This window comes from Poecilia latipinna, unplaced genomic scaffold (genome assembly GCF_001443285.1).
Source record: "Poecilia latipinna isolate Pla-1442-1.1 unplaced genomic scaffold, P_latipinna-1.0 Scaffold2039, whole genome shotgun sequence".
Classification (NCBI taxonomy): domain Eukaryota; kingdom Metazoa; phylum Chordata; class Actinopteri; order Cyprinodontiformes; family Poeciliidae; genus Poecilia; species Poecilia latipinna.
This window is the reverse complement of record NW_015114655.1, coordinates 113,942-130,728: the sequence shown is the minus strand read 5'-3', so window position 1 is coordinate 130,728 and position 16,787 is coordinate 113,942. Positions and strand designations below refer to the sequence as shown.

At 49.1% G+C, this 16,787-nt stretch overlaps 3 protein-coding genes across 5 annotated transcripts in view; 2 read left to right on the top strand and 1 right to left on the bottom strand.

Moving 5' to 3' along the window:
- The window catches only part of LOC106935884 (glutamate dehydrogenase, mitochondrial-like), a 9,918-nt gene extending 4,414 nt beyond the window's left edge, over positions 1–5,504 (top strand). Inside the window, exons 4-13 of the mRNA XM_015016601.1 lie at positions 1,250–1,313; positions 1,396–1,490; positions 1,569–1,748; positions 1,825–1,962; positions 2,033–2,170; positions 2,779–2,859; positions 2,931–3,054; positions 3,132–3,223; positions 3,554–3,616; positions 3,730–5,504. Coding sequence (XP_014872087.1) covers positions 1,250–1,313; positions 1,396–1,490; positions 1,569–1,748; positions 1,825–1,962; positions 2,033–2,170; positions 2,779–2,859; positions 2,931–3,054; positions 3,132–3,223; positions 3,554–3,616; positions 3,730–3,849 — 1,095 coding nt within the window. The 3' untranslated portion in view covers positions 3,850–5,504. The remainder of the gene's footprint in view (positions 1–1,249; positions 1,314–1,395; positions 1,491–1,568; positions 1,749–1,824; positions 1,963–2,032; positions 2,171–2,778; positions 2,860–2,930; positions 3,055–3,131; positions 3,224–3,553; positions 3,617–3,729) is intronic.
- Positions 5,505–6,075: 571 nt separating this feature from the next.
- Positions 6,076–16,202, top strand: nfkb2 (nuclear factor of kappa light polypeptide gene enhancer in B-cells 2 (p49/p100)). 3 transcript variants are annotated; one of them, XM_015016595.1, is made up of 24 exons: positions 6,076–6,331; positions 7,043–7,110; positions 7,985–8,027; positions 8,102–8,177; positions 8,609–8,649; positions 9,982–10,080; positions 10,165–10,316; positions 10,395–10,507; positions 10,645–10,803; positions 10,873–10,977; positions 11,055–11,143; positions 12,111–12,249; positions 12,325–12,456; positions 12,653–12,838; positions 12,918–13,059; positions 13,128–13,242; positions 13,451–13,658; positions 13,728–13,897; positions 13,973–14,075; positions 14,180–14,319; positions 14,387–14,465; positions 14,532–14,701; positions 14,780–14,891; positions 15,740–15,813. In XM_015016595.1, the coding sequence occupies exons 2-24, from the start codon at positions 7,094–7,096 to the stop codon at positions 15,811–15,813; spliced, it is 2,664 nt and encodes an 887-aa protein (XP_014872081.1). In that variant the 5' UTR covers positions 6,076–6,331; positions 7,043–7,093. The 3 variants fall into 3 exon arrangements, with proteins under 3 accessions (XP_014872081.1, XP_014872082.1, XP_014872080.1); XM_015016596.1 differs by having other exon boundaries at positions 6,230–6,331; positions 8,105–8,177; positions 15,740–16,202; XM_015016594.1 differs by lacking the exon at positions 6,076–6,331 and having other exon boundaries at positions 7,094–7,110; positions 15,740–16,202.
- LOC106935881 (PH and SEC7 domain-containing protein 1-like) overlaps positions 7,131–16,787 on the bottom strand; it is a 43,215-nt gene continuing 33,558 nt past the window's right edge. The window contains exon 20 of the transcript XR_001421992.1: positions 7,131–7,143. The gene's annotated coding sequence lies outside the window, so the exon portion shown is untranslated. The remainder of the gene's footprint in view (positions 7,144–16,787) is intronic.

The window sequence follows — 16,787 nt, the reverse complement described above, 5'->3', positions numbered from 1 at the left end:
GCTCTGAAGGAGAAACGGAGTCTGGGTCGGTTCTGGACCAGAAACAGAACTGGGCTTTGATTATTAATTAATTTGTAATCAGGATCAATTTTCACGGCTGTAATGAAGTTAAACTCAGTTTATCGTTTATCCAGAGCTTTTTACTGAGCAGACAGAGCAGATTTAAATTTATTAAACTTGACTAAATATTAAAGAAAGTGACCCGAATCCTGTTTATTACTGAAATGACAAAACAAACTGAAAACTAGATTTAAATTAGAGCCGAAACAGAAACAAACAAAAAAGAGGAAAACATTTTCTACAAAACAAACGGCTGCCTCCAGCGAGAGGCGGGGTCACCTGGACGGGTCACCTGGACGGGTCACCAGTCCATCGCAGGGCAACATGTTTCTGGACTGGGTGGACAGAACCAGCATGAACATGGAGAAAGACCTGGGCCGGGAATCGAACCCACAACCTTCTGCTGCAACAGTGCCACCCACTGCACCACGGTGCAGCCCCCTTTACTATGATGATGATGATGAAGCGTGTCGTTGGGTTAGAGGGGGAAACAGAACCGACCTGGAGGTTCTGAACTGGTTCTGGACTCCAACTCAGTGGTACCAGCTGCAGTCGGACGGAGAATCTTCCTCCAGAACCAGAACAGAACTGGGCCGCCCACAAGCTAAACAAAGGCGTGTCTGGATCAGGGCGGGTCAGAACAGCCCGTTTCTGGTCCAGTCCAACCGGTTCCACTGTGGAGACGCTGAATAAACCCATTGTACCGGTTCAGTGGATCAGATGCTCAGCAGGGGGCGCTGCAGCAGAGCAGAGCTGAAAGAACCAGAGTCAGATATTAAAATCGATGATCGATTGGAACTTAGAAACTCTGAAGCTGAAAGAACGAAAAATGAACCCAAAACTGAACAACAAACATTTTACATTTAATTTAAAAACATTTTTAGTTTTTGTTTCATATTCTGGAAATAATCTATTAATCACCTTTTGTTCCACTTATTAATCAATAATTCATCCTTGGAGCAAATGTTCACAGGAATGATGTTATTGCATTTAAGGCAATAAACATTTTTATTCTTGAGAAAAGGAATTTAATTATCAAATAAAAATCTGCAGAATGAGTCAATTTTTTATTCGCTTAATTGATTTAATCGTTACTAAATAAATGAACTAACAGGATGTCTTAATCAGTATTCTGGACGGGTTAATCTGGACCAGAACCATTCAGAACTGGTCCAATCTCTGTTTCCAGGACAGTGAGCTGGAGAAAATCACCAGGCGGTTCACCATCGAGCTCGCCAAGAAGGGATTCATCGGTGAGGAAACCAACTTCCTGTTCATAAGCCCCGCCCACCTCACAGACAGGGGCTGGTTCTGACCCTCCGTGTGGTTCTGCAGGGCCTGGTATCGTCGTTCCGGCTCCGGACATGAGCACCGGGGAGCGGGAGATGTCATGGATCGCTGATACCTTCGCCACGACCATGGGACACTACGTGAGTCTGGGCCGGAACCAACTGACCCGACCCTGGTTCTGACCCGACCCTGGTTCTGACCCGTCTACCCCTCCTCAGGACATCAACGCCCACGCCTGTGTGACGGGGAAGCCCATCAGCCAGGGCGGGATCCACGGCCGGATCTCTGCGACAGGCCGCGGCGTTTTCCACGGCATCGAGAACTTCATCAACGACGCGTCCTTCATGAACCGGGTCGGGCTGGCGCCGGGCTTCCAGGACAAGACCTTCGTCATCCAGGTACGACCGGCACCGCCCGGCCCGGTGGGGTCCGGCGTCTCCGCTCTGAGCCAATCAGCTGCTCCTCTGCTCTCAGGGCTTCGGGAACGTGGGCCTCCACACCATGCGCTACCTGCACCGCTTCGGCGCCAGGTGTGTGGGCGTGGCCGAGATGGACGGCAGCATCTGGAATCCGCGCGGCATCGACCCCAAGCAGCTGGAGGACTACAAGTTGGTGGGTGGGCGCCCCCCGCAGGCCGCGCTCTGGTCCAGAACCGCGCCCTAACGCTGCTCCCTGTCTCCAGGCCAACGGGACCATCGTGGGGTTCCCGGACTCGACGCCGTACGAAGGCAGCCTGCTGGAGGCCGACTGCGACATCCTGATCCCCGCTGCCAGCGAGAAGCAGCTGACGCAGCGCAACGCGCACCGCGTCAAGGCCAAGGTACCGGCAGAACCGGGCCACAGGTCGACTGGATTCTGGTCCAACTGGTTCTGACTCTGTAGCTGTCAGGTTTCCTGTTTTCAAATGAAATGACCGTTTTTTTTTACCGATCTTTCCCATAAATCTCCTGTATTAAAACAAATTTAAAAAAATAAACAAATCCTGTTTGTAAAGTTACACTGTAAAAAATGAACAGCAATATTTGGGTTTATTTAGCAGGACGTGCAGAAACACGTGGGAGTTAATTTACAAAGTCATGTTGTCACAATGTTAGTCACACATTCATAAATGAGTTCATGACTAAATATTTAGTTATGAAGCTAAATATTCAGCTTCATAACTAAACATTTCTCTTTCCAGTTTGACGTTTATTTTGCCGATCAGATCATCTGTTCTGGTTTTAAAAACGACCCGGCTGCATTTGGACCGCGCCTGGTTCTGGTTAGTCAGTGGTTCACTGGAGGTTCTGTTGGAGTTCTGATAAACCCGTCTGATGCTGGATGTCAGCTGTTCTTCTGGGTTGGATCCAAAAGTTTCTCTGGGTTTAAATCCAAAACTTGACAAGTATACTCTCTGGTTCTGACCCGGTTTCTCTCTGGTTCTGACAGATCATTGCAGAGGGAGCCAATGGGCCGACCACGCCTGAGGCGGATCGGATCTTCCTGGAGAGGAACATGCTGGAGATACCGGTCAGTGGGGGGTCTGGTTCTGTTCTGGTTTTTGGTTCTGGTTCTGGTCTGAGCTGCGGTTTCGTACCCAGGACATGTACCTGAACGCGGGGGGCGTCACCGTGTCGTACTTTGAGTGGCTGAAGAACCTGAACCATGTGAGCTACGGCCGGCTCACCTTCAAGTACGAGAGGGATTCGAACTACCACCTGCTGAGTCAGCGCCGCACTCTTCATCATCACCATCATCATCGTCATGGTGGTTCTGGTTCTGACCGACCCGTTTCTCCTCAGTGTCCGTCCAGGAGAGTCTGGAGAGGAAGTTTGGAAAACTGAACGGCTCCATTCCAGTTGTTCCCACCTCGGAGTTCCAGGACCGGATCTCCGTAAGTATTCACACCCCGCAGAAAGTATTCACACCCCGCAGAAAGTGTGTGTCAGATCTAAACACACACACCAGCAGTCGTTGGTTCACATCAGCATTCCCTCAGTCAGGAGCACTGAACGTTTCAGGTCTCAGCAGCGCCACACAGAGGAACCTGCTGGTACAGCAGAAAGTCCCACCCACACACAGGAACACCTTTACCACAGCCAATCAGAGGGGAGTCCCGCCTCTGATTGGCCGAGACCTGGACACGTGTCTGAACCTCAAGGAGAAGCGAACATCTTCCTCGTCCTCCTCTTCCTCGGTGCTGACCTGTCCCGTTCTGCTGCAGGGAGCGTCTGAGAAGGACATCGTCCACTCGGGCCTGGCCTACACCATGGAGCGCTCTGCCAGGGTAACACACACACACACACACACACACACACGCAATATGAGCAGCTGCATCATTTGAGTCGCAGTGCCCTCTGGTGGATGGAGCTTTTATTCTGAAAATCTTGTTTCCTGCAGCAAATCATGCAGACGACCAGCCGGTACCAGCTGGGTCTGGACCTGCGGACGGCGGCGTACGTCAACGCCATCGAGAAGATCTTCAAGGTTTACAGCGACTCTGGGCTCATCTTCACATAAGGTTCCGGTTCTGGTTCTGGTTCCAGACGCTACCCGCCTCCCTTGGTGCTCCTGCTGCTTCCTCGCTCCTCTTCCTCGCTCCTCTTCCTCACAGCCCACCGGACCGCAGAGCCGCCACTCACTGAGGCCTTCAGATGGATCAGAACCATGTGGACCGGCCGGATCAGGGAACGCCTTGACTTCAACTCCGAGTTGTTCTGATGGACCGAACCAGGAAGTTCCTTCCAAAATAAAAGCCCTCTGGCAGGATAAAAGTTCTGCTGCAGTCAGATGGACTGGGTCAGAACCACTGACTGGTTCTACTTGACCTCCACATAGTTCTGGTCACATGTTTACATACACCTTGTTTACGTTTCTGTTACTTTAATCAACCCGGTTAATGGTTCTGGTTCTGGTCGGGTTCTTGGCTCCTCCAGATGGTTCTCTCTCCTCCGATTTAAATTCTGCTGCTTAGATTCAACAAACCGACCTAAAACTCTCAGGCCCGGTTCTGGTCCCAAAATGAAATCCAAAACCTCCTGAACCTTTCCAGTAGAGGACAGAACCCGACCAGAACCAGAACCGGATTCCCATCTGTCTGATCATGAATGTGTTTTGACCAAAGATCGCCCTAAAAGCTGCTGCTTTTTTCTACGCTTTTTTCTACATTTTTACAACAAAATATTTAAAAATTTAACTTAAAACTAGATTTTATTTTCAAAAATTATCTGAAAACAGATTTATTTTTGATTTGGAGAAAGAATCAACTTTGCCAAAGTGACTTTGCACATTTTCCATGGCTGGCCCAAGCCTTTTTGGGGCCCTGAGCAGATCTTCTCTAGGGGCCCCAGACCAACATGTCAGCACCCAATATGTCATCATTTCTAGGCTACACGGAGCGTTTAGCATCATTATTATTATGGATGTTGATTTTTAACCTCTAAAAATCAACATCCTAATTAGCATTTTGAAAAGACGAGTGGTGCTTAATGGTGGCAAATTAATAAGCAATATGCAAACAATGTTTATGAAATAACTGAACTTCTGTTCATTACTTCTATATTTTATGTTTTAGTCAGATTTGTGTTATTGAAGACATTTAATTTGATAGTAAACAACCCAAACAAATGAAATTTTTAAGATTTACAATGAATGTAAGCTGGTAAAGATCAGTTGCTCCAACTGAACTCGTTCATATTTAGATGTTTTTTTCTCAGAAACGCAGTAATGACACAATCTGTTAATCTGTAAAATTATTAATCTGTAAAATTCTCCCTCAGGTTCAGTTCCTCTGTGGACTGAAAGTCTTTTTATTTTTCTGATCCTGATCTTAAGTTCTGTTCATTTCTTCTGTTTCTGAACTTTCAGTTTCTCTGTAAGAATCTATGCAAACGCAGGTGGCTCCCCCTGTCGGCGCCTTGTGAAAGCTTGGGGCAATTTGTTTATGCTGCATGAAAAATTATTTTTCTGATCTGTCTCCTTTAACTCAAGCTGCTCTTCTTCTGTATTCAGGGGTTGGTTTAGCTTTTTGTGAGAACAGGAAGTTAAATAAAGCACAAACCACTTCCGGTTGTTTTCTCTCATTTTGTTACATCACTGTAGCCTTTGAAAGTCTGGAACATGTTCAAACTGAAGCTATCAGGATTATTCTCAGAATAAAATAAGGATTAAGTGCATCAATTTTGTTTATTCGTTTTAATTAAAATCTTTGGAGCACTGTCTTTAAATTTGACGAGTTTAGTTTTAATTACTGCATAAAAGTATAAAAATCTATTTGTTTTCCACTAATTTACCATAAATCCTTTTTATGATGCTTATTTTGATCGTTTTCTCCACTTGTTCTTTCATCGGGGGGCGGGACTTAAGCTCGTGTTCCCACCAATCAGCTGGCCGTGTTCCCGCCGTGGCTCCGGAATTCCCCTGCAGGTTCGGGGATTTCCGACTCCACTGACAGCCTGAGGTCACCATGACAACGGGTCTGAGCTGCGTCAAGCCGAAGCAAAAGAGAGGGACAAGCATTTCCGATCCCGTTTGTTGCTTCAAAATAAAACCAGTAAAAGTGGCCTAACTTCAGGAAATTACTTTACTGTTTGAGTCCCTGAAGGACAGCGGTGTCCAGAACGAGTCCTGCAGGTCCTCTGTAGTCCATGTGTCTCCGGTCCAACTCAGCAGAACCAACAGATCGGTTCTTCAACAGAACTCTGGAGAACCGGAGGCCTGGTGGAGGAGCAAACCCCTCCCCGGGAACCACTGTCCCACCTCCCCTGGAGGTGGGACAGTGTCCCTGGAGGACAGCAGTGGAACACCAGCTGTCCTGCACCTGCTACTCAAATGAGCAACAGACAAAAAGCAGCGCAGAAACAAAAACACATCGCAGGTTTGATTTTGAAAATCCCGAACCGGAAGTCCCCCATTCTCCTCGTGCGCCAGTTTGACACTTCTGGGTTCAGTTCGGGAGTTTTTGCGAACTGAATCGGACAGTCAGATCGAAGGAAGAAACCAGGTAAAAACTCACATTTTTACTGCTAAACGGTTCCAACGGAACCAAAACAGTCCGGACGGGTTTAAATTGGAGTCTAAATCTAAGCTAAAACACGAGGCTAGACTCAAAAATCCGTTGAATCCACCTTCAAAGTCCGGTAATTATTCGAACCGAAGCTGAACTCAAAGTATCACTGGTTCGGATGAAAGAATCCCGGTTCTACGGGCGCCGAACCCGTTTAAATGGGGTCAGCTAATGTTTACTGGTTAAAGCTGGGTTTCAGTAATCCTGGTTCTGTTCTTAGGAGGTTCTGGGAAAATGACGAAATCACATCGATTATTGATCGATTTTAATTTTACATGGCTTCTGATTTGATGTCTGTGATTGTTCTTACGTAAAATAATTTTAAAATAATTCAGATTTTTATCATAAATATCCTGATGTTTCCCGGATGTTTTTATTGTGGAATCCTTTTATTTTGAAATCTGGGAGTAAAAGGAAGTCCCGAACCAGCAGAAGGTTCTCCATGACCCGGTTGAGCTGTAGAACCTGCCTGGTCTTTGGACTGGTGGTTCTGGTTCTGATTAGTTCTGGTTCCAGGCTGGACCAGGAGGTTCTAGAGGTTCTGGACCTGCTGAGCAGTTGATGGTCCTATCGGGTCGAGAGGAGGAGGTCCTTGGCCGGCGCTGATCCGATCTCCTGACTCTCGTCATGTCTGTTTGTGTTTTGCAGGAAAAACCCGGCAGGAGGAAGATCCAGTCCTCCTCTTCCTCACCTCCAGACATGGCCGGAGCACTCAGGTACATCTTCATCACACCTACCCGGGTCAGAACCTCCAGAACCCCCTGGGTTCTGCTGGTCCTGCAGCGATGGACTGAGCATGCTCAGTAGAGCCCCTTGTGACCAACCAGAGGTCAGCATCATGACCAGAACCTTCCTGGATCTCCAGAAACGGGTCACCAGAGATCGCGGCGTGCTGCAGAGGCGTTGCCACGGTGACGGGTTTCACAGAAACCGTCAGTAAAATCTCCCGCCGTGGATTCCTGCCGACTTCCCCTTCAGGTTTCTGTCCTCACGCTGCGCTCTGATTGGCTGGCGCCACGCTGGGGGCCGTCCCTGCGCCGGGGGGAGGAGGGGGGTAACCGGGCCTTGGGTCGGTTCTGACTCACAGGCAGCCGGGTTTTTCTCTGAGAGACAGGAAGTCAAAAACCACCAGACAGGAAGTAGACAAACACAGAACATCGGGTCTGCTTCTGACTGCTGGAGGTTCTGGTTCTGGTTCTGGCTGCTGGTTGGTGTCTCCTCTTCCTCACTGTGTTCATTCATCATCATCGGGCCTGGAGGTTCTGAAGATGTCAGAGTGTCTCTCGTCCTGGTTCTGGTTCTCATAATGGTTCTGGCTCTTCCTGCTTAGTGCCGACTTCTCTGGTTGCCATAGCAGCAGTGTGACATCATCAGCAGGCTGGAAGCCCCGCCCCTTTCTGCTCTGGGATTCTGGGGGTTTTCCTGAAGTCTGCTTCCAGGAAGTGACTGAAACAGGCGGGGGAGGGGGGAGCTTCTGTTTGTTAGCTTTTATTTGGATCTGAGGCGGTTCTGCCGGGCCGACCCAGAACACACACACACACACACACTCACACTCACACTCACTCGTGTCTTACTGTGTTTCTGCTGCAGGATGACTGAACCTCAGTTCGTGAACTACGGAGACGACAACATGGTGAGTTCCTGTCTGACATCAGGAGGTTCTGATCAGGATCTGATGGTTCTGATCCGATGTCTTTTCTTCTGCAGCAGTTACCAAGCTTCCTCTCCTGTGACTTCATTCCTCCGATGGAGATCAAGACGGAGCCGTACATACCTGAGACAGGTGAGCTGCTCTGGCTTTAGCCCCGCCCACTAAATCTCCTGCAGGCCCAGCAGACCAGAACAGAGCCAACTGGACCGGGTCAGTGGAGTCGTGGTGTTCCACAGGGAGGAGTCCCCAGAACCCTTCAGATCCCTCTCTCTCTGGTACCAGACCCACTGGCTGCTGGTACCATATCTGCTCTCTGGTTCTGGTTCTATGTAGCAAGTTGTTCTGGGTCAGAACCACGGCCTCAGCAGCCAGCATACTTTTTTAGAACCCATCTTTAATACCTGGAACCCGCCGGTCCAAACCGTCCCAGAACCCGTACCAGAACCCCCAGTGGTCCAGTGGCCGACCCGGCACCAGGCAGTCCAGAACCTTCCAGAGAAGCTTCAGGGAAACTGTCAGTCAGTCAGCCAGCGGTTCTGACCCGGTTCTGTTCTGTGTTGCAGCTCACGGTCCGTACATCCAGATCATCGAGGAACCCAAACAGGTGAGTCTGACCCACAACGAGCAGAACCTGCTGGTTCTGGTTCTGTCTGAACTCAGACCTCTGGTCCGGTTCCAGGACTTTTTACAGCTTTCAGTCCAACAGAATAATTATTACCTGGTTAATCAGAACCTCTGTAATGATGACCAGAAACGGGAAGAAGAACCTCCGGGTTGTTTGACCTTTGACCCCTGAGGCTACGTTTAGCAGCTCTTACTTTTACGACTCAACGACAAATTTTCATTTAAATTTCTGAAACAGAATCCGAATGTTTGAAGCTCGAGGTTTACGATAAATTCATTAAATCGTTAAAATACAAACTGTTTCTAATGCTGAAGATAATTAATTACATTTATATTTAGCTATTTCATTTAATTATTGTACGGTTCCTGTTCCTGCAGTGTCGCCATGACATGATTTGAGCTGTCAAACCAGAAGCATGGATGGGCGGGGCTAATGTGGATCTGTTTTTATTTTAATGATTTATTTACATGTTTAATAAATTTATTGTCCACTGATTAATTTAGACATAAACATATTTCATTGTACATTTAATTAATGATGTATTGATGTATTTATTTAATAAACTTTGTCCCTTTTGGCCCTCCATACAGAAGCTTTCTGGAAATATAATGTTAATAAACTCATTACAGGTTTAAAATAGTTTCTTAAAACATTTATATTTTGCCTTTTAAGTTGTTTTGTTATATTTTTAGTTATGTTATTTAGGATTTAGTTATGTTTTTATATGTTGAATTTTGTCCCTACTTGCCTTCCATACCTCTGGCTGTGTTTCTGGCGTTCCTCATGGCTGTTCAGCCCACACCTGTTTCTGTGTTTCAGTCATGATGCTGATGACGTCATTAGTTCACAGATTATTTTTAATTTTAGACACAAACATTCAGTTTATTTATCTGCCAAAATATTATTTAGACTATGAAATCACAGAAAGCGGATTAAAATAATGAGAAACATGGCCGCCTGGAGAGGGATTGTTATCTAAAACTACAGAGCAGGAAGTCATCAGATCTGTTCGTGTTTCCAGGATGTTTATGTTCAGATTTAATAAAATGTGTAAAATAAATTTTAAAGTTCTGCTGTTAGAACCTCAGAGTGAAGCTGGAAAACTCTGGGAACATAAAACCGTTCAGGTGGGAATTCCAGAAAAACGGGTGATTCCCCCTCGGCCGTTAGCGTGTCACTTCCATTTACTGACAGGAAGTGATGCAGGTCACATGACTCACCCTGCAGCACATGCTCAGTGGGGTTTGGTTGGGGCTGGTTCTGGTTTGGACCTGGTTCTGCTCTGACCCAGTTCTGGTTCTGCCACTGCAGAGGGGGTTCCGGTTCCGTTACGAGTGCGAGGGCCCGTCCCATGGCGGGTTGCCGGGGGCGTCCAGCGAGAAAAACCGGCGGACTTACCCGACCGTGAAGGTGAGCACCCAATCAGAACCAGCCTGCGCTCCGATCCAGTTCTGGTTCCGGTTCTGTTGACACCGGCGACGTTCTGGTCCGCAGATCAACAACTACGTGGGCCACGCCCGGGTGGAGGTCCAGCTGGTGACCCACACCGACCCGGCCCGGGTCCACGCTCACAGCCTGGTGGGACGCCACTGCAACGAGAACGGGACCTGCAGCCTGGACATCGGACCCAACGACCTGACCGCCTCGTCAGTACCAGAACCCAAACAGAACCACAACCTGCTAATAAGCGCTCACAACTGCAGTGATGATGTCACTTCCTGCAGGTTCAGCAATCTGGGAATCCTCCATGTGACCAAGAAGGGCGTGGTCGAGGTTCTGACCCGACGGCTCCGAGACGAGAGGCGGAGACAGAAAGGAACTCACTGTCCGCTCACAGGTACACTCACCTGGACACACACTCACCTGGACACACACTCACCTGGACAGTCCCCAGGCTGACCTGAGGTCCTGGTCCTGGCCTGTCAGGACGACCCCGTTGTTTCTGACGTCCCTCTGTCCCCTGTGTCCCTGCAGATGGTGAGGAGTCGTCCATCTTGAAGGAGGCCAAGGAGCTGGGGAAGGTCATGGACCTGAACATTGTCCGTCTACGCTTCACCGCTTTCCTGCAGGACAGCAACGGCGGCTTCACCAGGGCGCTCAAACCTGTGGTGTCCAATCCCATCTACGACAGCAGTGAGCCTCAAACACACACACTCACACGGCGCCCCCTGCTGGCCACACGCTGACCCGTTTCCCCTGCAGAGTCTCCCAACGCGTCCAACCTGAAGATCTCGCGCATGGACAAGACGTGCGGATCGGTGCTGGGAGGAGATGAGATCTTCCTGCTGTGTGACAAAGTCCAGAAAGGTGAGGGACACTTCGTCCTTGGGTTGTTGGTCGACCAATGACCCGTCTCTCTGAGTCTCACCTGTCCGTCTCCTCAGACGACATCGAGATCCGTTTCTATGAGGAAGACGAGGACGGATGCTGGGAGGCCTTCGGGGACTTCTCTCCAACCGACGTCCACAAGCAGGTTGGAACCAGAGCTACGGAGCTACAGGGGGCTCAAAACACATTTCTGAAACTGGAAAACACTAAAATATATATATATATTAAATATTTGAAATTTTAAAAATTATGCATCTGACAAAAAGACTGAAACTGAAAAATTATTTAGAAACAAAAAAAAAAATTAACCTGAAGAAAAATTTAACAAAACAAATTTAAATTTGAAAAAAATTAATCTGATAAATATATTGGAAATAAAAAATTATATTGAAATAAAAAGGACCTGAAAAATTATTTGTAAACAAAAAAAATTTTCAAACTGAAAAATAAGTTTTAAGCAGTGAGAAATAGATATTTTTTAAAAACTTAACCTTAAAAAATTATCTTATTTTTAGTTTTCAGTTTTATTAAGTTTAATTTTTAAGCAGGTTTTTGGCCCCAGCGGAGCTCCGTACAGAATGAAGAGCTGATCGGTGTCACATGATCTCTGATCATTTCCTGGAAACAGACGCCTTCACTTCCTCCTCTATGCTGACAGAACTAGACCCTTATTCTGAAAAGACTCTGTGAGCTTTACTTTGAAAGTCTTAGTTGAATCCTTTTCCTGTTTCTGCTGAGCTTCAGCAGAACCTCAGAAATAATCTGGTCTTTTTATTTTTCTAATGTAGCATCAGGCATTTTTATTGTTTTTTATATATGCCGTATGTTTGTCCTTCACTTGATCTTTGCATTGGCTCAACTTTATACCAAACTGACCTTCAGCTGCATAAAACAGATGGTTTTATGGGTAAAAATCTCTAGTCACATGACAGACTGATAATTAATTATTAGAACATGTTAATGTTCACCCAACCCTGAACCTGATGTGACTTTGACTGAGTCCACACGTCACAGAGGCACAGGGCGCTGGGACGGACCTTAAAGTCAGATCAGAACCTGTAAAGGTCAGAGGTCAAACCAGCATGGTGACACGCGTCACTTCCTGTCTGCAGTACGCCATCGTGTTCAAGACGCCGCCGTACCACAGCGCCGAGATCGACCGGCCCGTCACCGTCTTCCTGCAGCTGCGCCGCAAGAAAGCCGGCGACAGCAGCGACCCCAAGCAGTTCACCTACGTCCCGCAGGTCCAAGGTGAGTCCTCCCTGGTTACCATGGAGACCTAGCTCCGCCCACAGCGCGGCTTCCATGACGCCTGCTGTGTTTCAGACAAAGAGGAAGTCCTGAGGAAGAAGCAGAAGCCGCTGCCGCACTACGACTCCTGGAGAGGAGGGCGAGGGCGCGACGGAGGGCCCGGCACCGGCGGCTTCGGATCAGGACCGGGAGGACCCGGAGGACCAGGTGGGGCCCAGAGAGATGGATCAGAACCAGAACCAGAGTCAGAACACTTCAGGATTAATTTAATTTTCAGAGTGGGACGAACTCAGAGGAACCTTTCAGAACCCAAACAGGAAGGAAACAGAACCGTTTGAGAGTTGAATGCTTGGACCCGGTTCTGTTCTGGTTCTGGTGTCTCTAACGGCTCGTGTCTCTCCAGGTTTCCAGTTCTCCCAGATGAACGGAGGACCAGGAGGCGGAGCTTTCTTCACCGGAGCCTTCACAGGCTTCACCTCAGGGGGAGGAGCCCAGATGTCAGGCTCCGCCCCTCTGACGTCAGGCTCCGCCCCCCAGCAGGGTGAGGGCCAGCCAGGCTCCGCTGTGCAGCAGCAGCTGCTTCGGATCGGTGAGTGTGCGGCACCAGAATGTGGCTGGTTCTGGTTCTGTTCCATGGTTCTGCTTCTGACCCGGTCCGTGTCTCCCAGCCGCCTCCCTCAGCAGCCGGGTGTCGCAGAGCGCCCGGCAGACGGCCGCCGCCCTGCTGCAGTACTGCAGCACCGGAGACGCCCGCATCCTGCTGGTGCTGCAGAGACACCTGTGTGGCATCCAGGACGCTAACGGAGACACGTGAGTCCCACCACACCTGAACCGGTTCTGGTCCGGACGGACCGGTCTAACTGGCAGTGTCCCACCAGGCCGCTGCACCTGGCCATCATCCACCAGCAGACGGCCGTCATCCAGCAGCTGATCCAGACGCTGCTGAGCAGCCAGCAGCACGCCGTGCTCAACACCTGCAACCACCTGCAGCAGGTAGCCTGCTACACTAGGCTAGGCTAGCTATGCTAGACTAAGCTAGGACACCTATGTTATGCTAGGATAGTTAGACTACACTTTGTATTCTGGCCACATTAACTACACTAGCTACGTTCTGCTACCTATGCTAATCTAGCTATGCTAGCTACACAAGTTATGCCAGTCCTGGTGGTCAGCTGACATCCTGACTCCACCCACTCCTCAGACGCCGCTCCACTTGGCGGTCATCACGCGGCAGCTGAAGGTAGTGGAGGTGCTGCTGCGGGCGGGGGCCGACCCCACCCTGGTGGACAAAGATGGCCGCAGCCCGCTTCACCTGGCTGCGCTGGCCGGAGACACTGCCACGCTGCGCCTCCTGCTGGCCCACCTGGGAGAACGCCACACACACCTCGTGAACACGCCGGACTACCACGGTGAGGGACGGAGCCTGCGCTGAACCTGACGCGTTGGCGAGGTGCTGAGCCGTAGCTGTGTGTCCGCAGGTCTGCAGCCGCTTCACCTGGCCATCAGGAGGGACGGCGAGCGCTGCCTGCGCCTGCTGGTAGAGGGCGGAGCCAAGATCAACGCTGCCGAGCTGAAGAGCGGTAACACGCCGCTGCACCTGGCAGTCAGAGAGAACCTGTTCAAAGTGGCCTGCACGCTCATCACAGAGGTAAGCAGCCAACAGGAAGGGGCGGAGCTCGTTTCCACCTGGGCTACATCTGCTAACGCCGCATCTGCTCTGCAGCTGAAGGCCGACGTCAACACCTGCACCTTTGGAGGAAACACGCCGCTGCACCTGGCAGCCAGCCTGGGGTTCCCCACGCTCTGCTCCATGCTGATCGCTGCAGGTGAGGGAGGACCAGGTTCACCTGGAGGACCAGGTTCACCTGGAGGACCAGGTTCACCTGTCCAGCTGCACCAGGTGACCTGTGAGCATCTCTCCTGCTTTCAGGTGCCGATAAGACCATGGAGAACGACGAGCCGCTGTACTTCAGTTCGTCAGACGAGGAGGCGGAAGCGGACGAACCAATCGGCAGCCGGAAGAGGCGGGCCAGAGGCCACACTCCCCTGGACCTGGCCACCTGTCAGAAGGTAAGAGCCGTAGCACCGGCGGCGGGGCGGGGCTGTGGGCGTGTCTCACCTGCCGCTGTCCCTCCAGGTGAGGAACCTGCTGGCTTCCAGGCGGAGCCCGAAGCCCAGTCGCCACGCTGACAAGAAGATCCGGACTGGCAGTGAAGGTTGGTGCCCCCACCTGTGCAGGTAGTCTGTGTCATGTGACCCCGCCTAACGTTTGGCTGCCGCAGACGGCGAGCGGTCGGGATTGGACGAGGAGACGCTGAGCCGGTTGGTGGCGGTGCTGAGCGTCGGCGACGTTCCCTGGGTGAAGCTGGCCGAGAAGCTGGGCATGATGACGCTGACGCACCTGTACGAGGACAGCGCCACGCCCTGCCAGCACCTGCTACAGCACTACAAGGTACCCGACCTGGTTCTGACCCGGTTCTGACTGACCCGGTTCTGACCCGTTCACCACCTGTGTGTCTCTGTGCTGCAGCTGGGTGGAGGTCCGGTTGAAGGCCTGGTGGAGGCGCTGCAGGCTCTTGGTCTGACAGAGGGAGTCCGGCTGCTGAGGAACACGGAGCTGCGAGACGACAAGCACAGCTCAGGTAGGTCTGACGGGTCAGAACCCAAACAGAACCAGAACCAAACGGCCCAGAATGATGTTAAGAGTCCAGACCCAGGTTAGTATTGGTAGGGTTAGCATGGATCAGGTTAGCAATGATAGTTAGCATGGGTCAAGTTATCATGGGGCAGGTTAGCATTGGTAGAGTTAGCATGGGTAGTGTTAGCATTGGTAAAGTTAGCATGGGTAGAGTTAGCATGGGTCAGGTTAGCTGCGGGATGTCCATATCCCATCATTATGGGATGTAGACTCAAACTACAGCGCTGGCTGACTGTGCTAACATTAGCGCTACAAGCATTAGCATATTAGTTAGACTGTTTTGTGCTAGAATGTTTAAAATGCAGTAAGTCAATAAAACTTGGTTTATCTCAGTGAAACATTATACCGATTGTTTTTAAGCTTTTCTTTCTGTAAATTCTGATTATTTTCTGCTTCCAGTCAATAAAAACATCAGAATTTCACAACAGATCAATCAAAACAATATATTTAAAAAAAACTTTGATTGAAAATAGGTATAAAACCTGCTGAAAGGTTGTTTTTAATTTCATCACATTTATTAGATATGCCAGCATGAGTGTTAGCATTAGCATGCTTTGAGAATTAATTATTTCCATTTTCAGAACCAATAAAGAGTGCAGCAGCGTCCAGCAGAGGTTCAAAACTTTAAACAGTAAATAAGTGGAAATAAATTCTAGTTGTTAAAATGAACCAGAACCGGGTTTCTGAAACAGGAAGTGATGTCATTTTTAAAACCCGAGTCCTGAGGAGGCAGGGGGAAAAATTAATCTGAGCTGAGAAATGTTCCTTACTTCCTGGTCTTTGTCCAATCAGACGCCACGGTGGACAGCGGCTTCAGCAGCCAGCCAATGGAGGAGCAGCAGGAGGAGGCGATGACTAATGAATGAGTAGCAGCAGCGTCATGTGACCGCTGAGGAAGGATCAGCTGATGAAGATGAGTGTTCTGCTGCAGCAGCCAGAAACGCTGCAAAACGGACAGAAACGCTGCAAAACGGATCAACACTCCCTTCATCATCATCTTCATCCTGAGCTGATTCTGCAGAAACTGGAACTTTGACTCTTATTTATATTTTAATGTCCTTCGGTTTCATTCATCTTCATATCAAACAACTGAGACCAAAACTGGAATTTCCTGGTTTTTGTGGGGTGTTTGAATGCATCGCCGCACCTTGTTGACTCACCTGTCAGGTGTAGAAGACCAATGATGCCAAAATCATGTTTAATGTAAAAACTGATAAAATGTTTCCTTTGAGAATAAATGATGTTAAACTGTGGAGATTTAAAGGGACGGCACATCTTTCAGGTTGGTAGGTGGGGAAGCTGAGACCTGCAGGAGGCGCTGTGGCTGGACATGGACAGGCGTGTCCAGCTGTGCAACCATCAGAACCTCCTGGAGGGAAACGGGTTCTGGAAACATCAGAACTTCCTGTCCAGAGGACAGAAACGCTGATCAGAGCTCCCCCTACTGGCTGTCTCATAATTACACCAATCCTTTACTACAGGAGACAGACACAACTGGAACAGAAAACAGCTGACCTTTGACCTCTGACGCTGTTCATGAAGAGGCGTTTGAGGTAATCTGGTCATTTTTCTGACCTGGCTGAAGTTTATTATTCCTAAACTGGAATAATAAAAATAGTAAATTGGTTTTAGACCAGCTGATAATCAGATTGCTAATCCCATTTAGCCAGCAGAGTGTGCTTCGCTGTTGAATAGAAGATCTCTGCAGGTAAATCTCACATCAGCAAAAAAATCTAAAATTTCTCCTGTTTCCAAAACAAATAAAAATATCAGAACCAACCTGAAAAAACATAAAATTAAGAATTTTTAATGTTCAAATTTAATTTTTCTAAATTAAAGA

Excerpts from the sequence above, each read along its gene's own strand:
- nfkb2 (XM_015016594.1), top strand. Across the intron at positions 10,804-10,872 it reads CAATCCCATCTACGACAGCA|AGTCTCCCAACGCGTCCAAC; the intron begins GTGAGCCTCAAA and ends TTTCCCCTGCAG. Across the intron at positions 12,250-12,324 it reads CTACGTCCCGCAGGTCCAAG|ACAAAGAGGAAGTCCTGAGG; the intron begins GTGAGTCCTCCC and ends GCTGTGTTTCAG.